Genomic DNA, 11624 nt, shown 5'->3' with positions numbered 1-11624 from the left:
TGAACCTGGTGCAGTATATATAGATTTTTCCTATGCTACCCTAGGTTTGAAAAGAGACGTCTAGTTAGGATAGGGCAGTAGGGGACACTGTCTGTCCATCACATAATCCAGTTTATTCCAAGTGAAACTCAATGCTCAATGTAGTAAGTGTTACAGTAAGATTGAGGAGGGCAAAGTTTTTCTAAGGCTGGGAAAAGAATATTTAATTCTCACTATAGTTGCTGGGACAAACCTATCTGCAGGAAGTAAAAAACCCAGGCATTCTTCAACAGCCTCACTGAAACAGCTCCCCTCTTTCCTATTTGGTTCAATACAAACCTCAGAAGCTAAGATATTTAGCTGAGTCCTAAATATTTCCTTAGCCACTTGTCCTCAATACTGCTTTAACTATGGAAAATTAAATCAAACTTTTAATGATGAGTTTAAATTTTCTATTAAAACTGAACTTGACATATTGAATTCTAAAAGCCAATACATGCCTACTCTGTAAATCCCTGATTAATTATCACTCTCAGTCATCAAAGAAAGTCATGTGTCACTCTACATCTCAGATACATTGTACTCCATTCTTCTTGCACTTAGAGCAAATTCCAAGATCAGTTTTACTAACAGGGAACATAGTGTCACTTACATGCATTCATTTACTCTTTTGCATGTGCAAAAATACCCCCGTCTTTTCTGCAGAGCTGAGGAAATGAACATTATTTTTTCCCTCTTAGATTGAAAAAAAGCGTTTACTATTTTTTTATAATTAATGTGTCTGTAGTACCTCCAGAGCTCCCGGCCCTATCTACTGCTAATACTACAAGATCTTTAGAGGTATTGATGTTGCAATTGCAATTCAAGGACTGGTTGGTAGAAGAGTAGTGGGATGTCTATTCACTCTCCCCCTCTCCTACACCTCCTCTGCAAAAAAATAGATATGTAACTGCAATGAAATAAAACATGGTAAGTAAGAAGTAGGAGAAACGGTTTTCTGAGAATTGCCTCATCCTGTAGACATAGTATAAGCAGAGGATTATTGTTTGCTCATCCTGGACTTAATAGCAACACAGAGTCCTTTTCTGTTTCTGTAACAGTGAGACTCAGTGTAAAGTTTGGCCCTACCCTTTTCATCATATTTGGATACATAAAATGTTGGGGTTTTTCTTAAACTATAATGTGTAAACTGCAATAAAGATGCAAGACAGACTGGTCTAGAAATCAGAATGTGCTCCTATAAAGAAAAGGTTTCCTCTTCAGATCAGCAAGGCTTTTTATGAAGCAAACTAACAAGTGAGATTAGATGAGAATAACCTGTTTTTGCTCTAAGAGTTTCCTGCATAGGAAGGTATTATTAAAATTTACTGATTATCTAAGGTTTCATGACAGGAAAAAGATGGTCATGAAAATACTTCCTTTTGTTACTGAAAAGAGGTATTATTAATGTTCGTGCCATATAAGCATAGGAAGCTAGTGGCCTGGAACCTTGCCACCACATGGCTAAAAAAATTCAGTTACGCAGTTCGAATGGCAGCAGCTGCTTTAAATTTAAAGGGCAAGAATTAAACAATCCAAGACTTCAGTGGGAGACAAACGAGCCTTAAGTTTGCTTCTTCTATCCTCTTTGTATTTAGCTTCTCCTCCATAGCCCGCCCTGTACTGAGTGTTTGTTAGAACTGACCTTGGTATATCTCAAAAACACTCAGAAACCCATGCTGCCAAATCCAATGGCCAATTGTTTTTAAAAAGGGGATACTGTTCCCCTTTGGACTTAACTGCAGCCTCATCCTCACACCAGACAGCACTTTCCAAGACTGTATTTTCCTCTGCTGCAGTACATCCAATGTAATCATGTTTAGTTCTTTCCAAACAACAAAGCAGATGTTCCCTGTAATGCAGTTTTTGAAGAATGCACATGAGGCTCAAGCCAGTGACAGTGTAATCCACCAAATGCCTGCAAAGGAATCCACATTGCCTCTGAGTAACAAGTTTTCTTACTGAAGTCATTTTAGGGGATGCCAACACTAAGGATAAAATATGCAGAAAAATGGCCAGATAATGCCTTGAGGGACCTACTCGTCCGTGCACCAGAAACTACACAATGACTCTTCTTCCAGAATTGGTCAAGAAGTGCACATGTGTAAAATATACCTTTTGCACTTTAAGACATTTTACCAGCAAACTGTTTCAAATTAAACCCAGATGAATAGTGTTAAAGCAATGAGGTTTTCCCTGGGTTCAGTAAAAACAGCTGGTAATGCTGTTATTAATCATGTACGTGTGCATTAAAAAGTCTTGCATGTCTAAGAAAAGCATCTCAGTCAGGTAGCAGCAATGTACAACATCCTCTGGGACCTTTGCCTATAGGGAAAAAACCCAGAATACTTGCTGCCAATGCATCCCTGCATTCTACTTGTGCTTGAATGCATTTATTCTTATGCCCTCATCATTAACAATTTAAATTTCAAATGCCTCATGACTGCATTCTCATATTAGTGAATACAACACTCCTACTCTGAGTTTTATTTTCTATCATGATACTAAAACATACACAGTCAACAACACTTAGTATACTACTAATTGCAAGACCATGTAAGACTTTTTTTAGCAAGATCAAATAAACCAAGCCTTGAAATACTACTTCTTAAAGTACTGTGCCAAACAAAGGGCTTGTGACGACTATAGGTATTTCAGACCTAGAGTTTGCAAAATACATTTGCAAAATACATAACATTCCTTAATGTTAGTAGCCCAGAATTGTTTGTTTCAGCCACATGTGACTGACAAGTCAGTACCTCTCTGAAGCTTGCACGGGAAGGGAATTTCTGGTGCAACTGTGTAAGTATTCACTCTGTCATTAATAATTCGTTTTTTGGAAAGTAGCAAACTTTCAGGGTTGGGGTTTTTTTTCTGATTAGCTTTCTGATAGTTTAGGATAAGACACAGCTTAACATGACCTTATTTTACTACATATATTTGTGTTCTCTCTTTCTACCACAGGTACAGAAAATAATTTCTTTCTAAAGCGCAGGGGTTACAAAGAGACTGAATGAATTAAACTTTGTACCTATTCCACATACCAGTCATCACCAGAGGTGAACTGTGAATACTGGAATGTCTTTATCTCCCACTTGCTGTGAGTCAGTTGCAAGACATGAAAGCCTAGAGCCAAAAGTTAGCTGTGTTAAGACCACTGGGTTTACACGAGATTGTTTTGTTTGGATATCTAGCTGGAGGACTTTTAACTTTTTTCTCTTTCTTTTTCATTTTAAAGCATGGAAGAATTGCTGCATAAAAATGGAATAGAAAACTAAAGAAGGATTTCTCCAAACAGAAAAACAAAAGACTGTTTCATAACTCCTTAGAGGGTAGAAGTCTGCCTCTGCACTGTTTAGCATACGACAAATTCTTTGTTCAGTGCAACAGGGACATACATAGATGTGTGTGCCTATGTGCTCTATTAGCAATGCTCTGACAACTCATAATGAAACACCTGAGATATTTTAGAAGGCCCCAAAATTCCAGGGCAACTTTCTCTCCCTTTGATGAATTAATGTCTACAGCTTAAAGGGTCTTTTTAGTATACATCTTCTTTAAAATTAACCCGATCTCTCACGAAAATATGGGTTAACACTTCAAACAGAATCAAGTCCATCTGAGCTCCAGAACAGGTCCTTCCTTTCAAGAGGAAAGATAAGTCTTTCTACCACGGAGGGACGGGAAGACATGCAAGTCTCCAGGACTAGATAGTCACTGTATCAGCAAATTTGGCTAGGGGAATGTGAATGATAAGGCAGCCTAGAAACCAAGCCACTCCTAATTCACTAAAAGCCCTGAGGAGTAGGACTGGGAATATAAATGTTTGTGAAGACTTGAGCATTATGGCAGCAGAGTTCTTACTACACAGGTTTGGCAAATGGCAGCTTTTGCTTTTTCTGAGATAAGTAACATCAGCTAACATCGATTTTTGCATGTGAGCCATGCTCTGTATCCAGCAGAACGGCAGTCATCTAAAGCTACTAGTCACCAAGAAAAGAAATTTTCCCTATCGTACTATGGTACCATCAGGAAGAAGGTTTCTAGCCAGTTAGAGAATTATAGAAGCATTTCTTATTGTAACTTATTTGCACATTTGAAAATGGGGTGGGATTTGAGAAGGTTTCTGGGGTTTCTTAGTGCTTTAACCATCTCTGGTAGGAGGCAGTGCTCTTGATCACTGAATTAGCAAGATTTATCTGGGAAGGACCTCCAGTGTTTTCTTCCAAGAAAGAAGTTTTGCTAGTAGACTAAAGAACTAGAAATATTACTGAGAAGTCTTTCAACTTGCTGAGGACAAATACTAATGATGCACCAGGGACTGAAACTGCACTAATGCTGGAAATGCTTCATTGGATAAAGAGAGACGGTCTGGATAAAAAGGGACAATCTGATGCAGTGTTACCATTCCTCCAAGAACATAACACAGAGGTGACAGGATGAGAAGAAGGACTGGTCTTTCTTAGTGGTTATTGTTAGCGTAGCTAGACATTCAAATGCAAGTATCCATCACAGATCCGTGGGATGAAGTAAATGGCTGACATTTAAAAATTATAACAGGTTGCTTACAAATTAATTTCAAAGTACTAGTGCAACTTCTCAGTGCATCTTTAAGTTCATTTGCACTTCACTTTCTCAATTTCTCTTGGAAAAATAATTAGCCTGTGTCTGCCAGCAAACCTACTGTAACAACTTGACTATTCTTTGCTGATGCTGCAGTCTTGGTGCAGGCTCTGCATGCTGACTGGACTGTGAAGTTGCGCTGTCATACTATACCTGTTGGCCAAGAGCTGTGACCTAGTTCCAGAAGGAGAGGTTAGGTAAATTGCCAAGTCTCCACGTCGAGGGTGAGTAATAGTGATGCGCACAACGACATGCTCCAAGTAGATCACATGGTGGTTAGGATTATCTGAACAGCCAGTGGCTTTGTAAATGGAACGGACAATGCTGTCAGGTCGTATTGTTCTGTAATGTAAGCATATAAAGCATCAGCATTTCTTGCTTGTTCTGTAAAGTCAACCACATCTTTTTTGCTTAGTAGTGAATGACAGTGCCGGACAATTGTTTCTGACAAGTTAGTAGCCTATAACTGTTAGTTTCAACACTTACATTCTAGCTCAAACTATCACTACAGGATAATTATTGTACTGCAGCTAATCACAACTACCTGGGTTTCTGTTAAGTATGTACACATGCTGAAAGAGTACAGTGAAAAACCTGTAATAGGAATAGGGCTTTGGGACATAACATATTTGTGGATTACTGGCCAGCTGAGAATTGTTGGGATTGTCATGGGATCACAGCTGGTTGCTAAGCCCCAGGAAATGCCTGGCATAGCCATAGTCCTTGCTTACGTAATAGCAAGTATTACATGTAAACTGCACCAAATGGCATCTGACTCAACTGGTTTAAATTGGCTCGACAGAGCAGATCTTGCAGACTATACCAGTTATGGATCAAACTTTATCAAACAATAATCTTAATGCTTTGGAAGTGTGTTTTATGACTGATACTGTCTCTTTATTCACAGAGTGCAAATGCAGAATTTTGCTTTAAGCCTTGTTCTACAGAAACCCTATTTTAGCCAACAGAAAGCAGTTTAAACTTAGTGTCTAACCTAGAGGTTCCCCTGAGACTGTTTGAAAGAGATAAGAACATGCATATTTTAATGAAAAGAACATTTGCTGGTTAGATCCTGTACTGGTAAATCTGTACTCATCTTATAAAGGTGTCTGCAGTGCAGTCAACCAAACATTCTTCTTTGGTGCACCATCTACACCAGAATCAATCATTATCCAGACTGGCTTGTTTTATAACTTCAGCTTCTGGGGCGTTCTTGAAACTAGGGCTTTTTTTCCAAGCACCACAGGGAACAGTGTTTACAGGCAAATGACCTGACATCTGTGAAGGTGACAGAGCTCCCCAGTATAGCTTTCAAATGACACATTATACACAATGCAAGGGAGGGGTAAATTATACCCAATTTCTTTCCATAATTTTATGCCAGCAAGAGTTTTGGCAGCGGGTATTACTTGATTTGCCGATCTGTGTTCTCCACACACACATGCTGTGGAGGGACCGTTGTCCACTTTTCTGCTTCTATCACCATTGCTTCAGCATCCATCAGTCCAAATCCATACAGATGGCTCACTGCAAGATACAAACAAAATGGTTGCAATTATAGCATAAAACCTTGTTTTATATCACAGCCTAATTCCAGAGTGTCATACAGGAGCAGCTTTTTTTCTACTTCTTCCTTGGTTTTACACAAGGCTCAAAAGTCTCTTTGCCATAAACATAAAGACTATCTCTGATTTGTTCACTGAATCTGTTCACTGCTTCACATTGCAGAAGTGACAAATGACCATCATGAGTAACACTGCCTTATCATGAGAAGTGTGGACCAGAACTGCAGAATGTCAGGGAGTCCAGTTGCCTCTGATTGCCCTTTGTTCATGTGCTTTAATCCAGCTCAGTCCTCTACACAACATAATATTAAAAGGCCTGAAGAACTGAGGAGGGTTATTTCTGTTACTCAAGTACCAAAAACATGTATGTACGTAAATACTGAATGTAACTAAGAGAATAAATTAAAGAACGATCAGACTGACTTTTATAAGTACTGTATGCTCTTAACTTTCCTGACTGTAAGTAGCATGTGTATGGTTTCCTATTCCTGTATGCAGTACGGTTGCCAATGGCCAGTCAACCAGCTATATCCAACATCTCCCTAAAGCTGTCTGCATGATGGAGGGTGAAAAGCAATGGTATTTGAAGACCAGGAACCTAAAGATAACCTGACTATCATGCAGAGTCTATGCCAGAAAGGTTCCTTCCTCTACCTCCTTCGCAGCTCTGCAGATGAAGGACAGATCTGCAGACGAAGCCAGTGCTGGAGAGAGCTGTTAACACTGCTGTCAACCTCTGATACAACCTACTGCATGCATTGCACACACAGTGATACTAAGCATCCATGTCTGGAGGTTAGCACTCTGTTAGTGCTCATTCCAAGATGTTTCATCCTCACCTCTATATGCCTTTCACGCTATGAAGAGCCACCAACCGTTCCCTTGTAAGAAACTCAATGCCTACAAATTTAACGCCTGAACGCCATCACTTCAAAGAAGCAAAAGGTTTTAAGGAGTCATCTTTCTTAGTGTACAAAAATATTGAGCTTTCAAATGCCCAACACCTAGACAAGGTGAAGTTTTTCCAACAGACTTGTGCCAGTTGTTTCACTTTTTTTGTAATTTTAAGAGTACTTTACTTGATGTAATTATTACAAGAGTTCCAGCAGTTCAAAAAAGCTCAAAGTTTCACTTACTGAATGAGCTGTGGGTTTTTTTGATTGCTGTTCCAATCAACACATAAGCTTACAAATGGATTTTGATGAATTAGAAGAGCTGCTAGCTGTGTTGTTTTATTGTGATAGGTCAGTGCTCTCGGTAAAGTTCTGACAGTAGCAGGTGAAAGAAAATAGCTTCCAGAGAGAGAAGTTTAGGTTATAAATACTAATAAATCAGTTTGCCTTGTTACCAGAAAACCCTCAGAAAAATGTAAGTGCTGTTTTAATCAGTAATGCAACAAGGCATAGTGTAAGTCTTTCCAACTGCACTTTGCAGAGGCTTTGTGAAAGCAGCATCTTTTCATTGCCAAACCAGAATTCAAAGGACTACATCCAAAAACCCCAACCATGTAAAACAAATAACAGTTTAAAGCATAAATATAATCAGTGCTTAAAGATCCCATCTTCCAAATACAGCAGTATCTAGTACTCTCTTGAACTGCCAACTGAAGAAGGTTCCTCAATGGAAAATACTGCAAGGCGTAACGACTGTGTAATGAAATGGTTTTCTTGCCATCTCCTTCCCCTTCAGCCCCAAACTGAAGTGCACATAGCATGGAAATGTTCATTTGGAGAGAACTAAACACAGCTTTTCTGCCAAATGAGGCAGGTACCATTTGCACCAATGAAACAAGACTAAAATACATGAAAATAATTAAATTCAGCCCTCCTTCAGCCTTTTGAATTCTCTTTAATGTATTCCACAAACAAACTGTCAGGGAAAAAGTTGTACTATTTTTACACATGGGTGGAGGCAGCCAGAAAAAAGGCAAGGAAAACTTAGATGGAGAAAATATTTGTACTTTGAAGATGGTTCCTGTGATGGAAATCTCCTTGGTCATAGATGTCATCTTGCAAAAACTGCATCCGCTTATGAGAGCGTATTTATCTGTGAAACTAATCCTTCTGCTCTTACACTTCATGTATTGCTTTGATATTTAAAGTTTTAATTCATAATCATTCTGTCTGCTTTGAAGAACAGTGGGAGGAACAAGAGTGTTAACTCACATGATCTGCAACTGTACACAGCTACTCTGTATAGTACTACATTTTAACAGCGAGGGATTAAATTTTCGTGAATAGAAAAATCTTTTGAACTAACCCATTGAAAATGCGTTTTTAACTCATGACAGATAGCAACTTTCACTGGGATACTGCTCAGATGTCCAGTTGTAAAATGCTGTGTGTTCAACACTACTACTGAGCTCAAAGAGCCAAAGTTCTCCCCAACTCACCCTTTCTCATCCAGAAATAAGGGCAGAAGGGCACCTAACATTGCCACTACCAGGCAGCGACCTTCTGATGGAAACTTAAGTGGCTGTTGAGCCGCCTCATCCTAGAATTCTTTTGCCCCAACATGCACATTAAAAATACAAATAAAATACAAAGAGTGAACTTTCTATCTTCCTACCATAAAAATTACTTGGAAGATAGAATTGTGTTAATTTTTCATCCAGGAGAGAAAAATATCACCCAAGGTTAACTGCCCATGATTCAATGATTAAGATCTCTTGCATGACAGCAGATGTGGGAGTTGGGAGTGAGAAGTTCTGCACCTGCTGGCTTTTTTTTCCACAGCTGAAACAGAAGTACATTTTTATCTTGAAATAAAAAATTCCTGACAGTCAGGGGTGCTCCTAAATCCTTCCACATGGGAAGCTTCCAGGCAGCTGACATTTGGCTGTCTGCAACATTTGCACTTCAAAGCCCTTGATCCAGTATGTTGGTTAGCAGCTGCAGGTACCAGCAGAGGCCCATAATTTTCAAAGACTAAATAACAGCAATTTAGGAAAGAATCACAGAATTAACAAAAGTAGTTGATCCCATGTGTCTTAAAGAAGAAAGCAGATTTTGTTTCCTACTGCCTTCAAATTGTGCCCCTTCATCTGTGTATATGCTAGTACTGCTGTGAACTCCATGCCAGGGTGCCTTTCCCAGAGGTTAAAAATGACCTCACTGGCCCACATGGGGCCATAAATGTCTTCTGGGAAACATCTGGAACTGCCACTGATTTGTATGTGAATGGCACTGAGCTGACTTCTAACCCAGACAGAATAGCAGTATTTGAAAGACTGCAGAGTGAGATAAACTGACTGCAAGTGCAAAATGCCCCAGGATCTTGCGCATACCCACTTGCTCTACATTGTTGTTGCTGTGAATTGCTATGGGGCTTGGCTGTTGTAAGGAATCACTGAGCATGTCAAAGGAAGTACAGGGCTGTTTTTGTAAGAAGATATTTGCCTTTCAGAGACAGAATATGAATGTGAAGTTGGTGCAGTGTAAGCTGGTGACTAAGGAGCAGACTGCTGCTGTTCAGTGGAAGGGTTGAAAATGGTGATCCCCTTGCGATCAAGGTGTCCATGGGTAGAACTGCCCTTGAATCCTCTCTCTACACATGCAGCTATGCAAACCAATCCCTTCTTATTTCTGCAAAATCAATCACAACTTTACAGATGCAGGAGAAGTTTCAGAGAAAAACTTGCCTTGTGCAGCACAAAGTAAATATTGAGTTTTAGCTGCTCTCTTTACTCTTCTTATCATGAAAGAAAATAACATTTCTCAGGGCTAAAGTCCATTTATTTATCCCTGGAGCAATTCCTCTACTGGTGCACCATAAAGTCAAGGCCTACTCAGCTGCTGGATAGACTTCCTCACCTTTTTCATAACCCCTTTGTTTTTGTCTGCAACTATTATTGAAAATTCTCATTTACATATGAAGTATATGTAAAGCTCCCCCCAAATATAAAGGCAGCATGTATCAGGGCAGCACCTGACAAAAAGTAATATGAATGGCTAGTGTTGGTAAATGGTAAAACAGAAACCTGTAAAATCCAGGAAAACTGGACGCAGACACTGAAAACAATCATTTCCAGTGCCTCAGTGCAACTAAACTTGATTTGTTAGGCTGTTAGTTTCATTGCCTGTCATCAGTATGTCTCATCAGTAGCTCAGATGCTAAGCCTCCCTTGCTATTTTACTCATCTGGCAAAAAACATTGCAGAGTATTTTTTCCCTACTATATCATTGGCCTTTAATTTTCTATACTGCAAAAGCAGCATTGGAAATATAAATATTTTGCATATAAATATCAAATACTAAATCAGAAGGACAGAAATGGTAGTAACTTCAGTTTGTCAAATGAGGAATATACAGCCTTCCTAAACTAGATTCAGCTGTTCGATATGTAAATTATTATGACTTGTTCATTTATGTTACTTTAAGATCTTGATCCAGTCTCATCCGAACCAAGACCAACAAAACAGGAGTCTAAAATGCCCCTTATACTGTGGTTTTCTTAAATTGTGCTTAGCAAGACTAGAAGATGTGAGACTCTTGAGTTACTCTCATCCTGTAAATACTTCAAATTGACCTACATCAATATTCCTTTTACAGTTGACATTTTATTTGCAAATATAAAGCTCTAATTCTATATTAATTTAAGTTTCTGTTGTTTGCTTAGCATATCTATATCAAAATGCTTCAACCTGGAAAGACAATTGTCTGAAGAAAATTAAGGGACAAAAAAAAGTAGAAATGTTATGATGACACACAGCCTAAACTATTAAAATTTTGGTTTGTCATGCCCTAACTAAGACAGCATCCATCTTGAATAAGAATTCATTTTGTTTCAGCCAAATTTGTCTTTCGTGCCAACCTATAACCAGTAATCTGTAATAACTGGATGTGATTTCTGAAACACGTAACTGCCAATAACACAATCGTGCAAGAATTCTTCTTCATTCTTGCTTGTAAAACCAACTCCCTCATGTTTTTTAGATTAAGCACATTATTTGTATTTTTCATATTTTACACAGAACCAACCTCTCAATTTTTCTACTTAAAGACAAAGCAAACAGCAATCTCAGTCCCATCTTTCTAATAACACTGTTTAAGTACTGAAAGGCTGCTATAAAGTCTCTCCGGAGCCCCCTGTTCTCCAATCTGAACAACCCCAGCTCTCTCAGCCTGTCTTTACAGGGGAGGTGGTTCCAGCCATTGACCATTTTTGTGGTCAGAAAGGTGCTACGAGAATACTTAAAAAATCGCTTTTATTGAGCTTCCAGTTGTGTTTATGTCAAGTGCTGTTTTTTCTATTAGCAGAAATAATTTCTTCAATAATATACTAACCATGGATTTACCTGATAATAGATTTAACAAAAAAGATCAGACCTCTGGATTTCACATTTTTTTTCTGTCAACTTGGGCTATCTATGTTTTAGTTATTAATATATTTTATTAATAAATTATATTCTTATATCTT

At 38.6% G+C, this 11624-nt stretch overlaps 1 protein-coding gene across 1 annotated transcript in view; it reads right to left on the bottom strand.

Moving 5' to 3' along the window:
* Window positions 1-6168, bottom strand: part of LOC104402319 (proprotein convertase subtilisin/kexin type 5-like) — a gene marked incomplete at both ends in the record, with an annotated part of 10956 nt that extends 4788 nt beyond the window's left edge. Inside the window, 2 exons of the mRNA XM_010010163.1 lie at window positions 4795-4983; window positions 6051-6168. Coding sequence (XP_010008465.1) covers window positions 4795-4983; window positions 6051-6168 — 307 coding nt within the window. The remainder of the gene's footprint in view (window positions 1-4794; window positions 4984-6050) is intronic.
* Between the last annotated feature and the right edge of the window lie 5456 nt (window positions 6169-11624).

Source organism: Nestor notabilis, unplaced genomic scaffold (genome assembly GCF_000696875.1).
Source record: "Nestor notabilis isolate BGI_N333 unplaced genomic scaffold, ASM69687v1 scaffold31212, whole genome shotgun sequence".
Taxonomy (NCBI): Eukaryota; Metazoa; Chordata; class Aves; order Psittaciformes; family Psittacidae; genus Nestor; species Nestor notabilis.
Note: the sequence above shows the minus strand (reverse complement) of the source record. Positions and strands in the feature narration are given on the sequence as shown.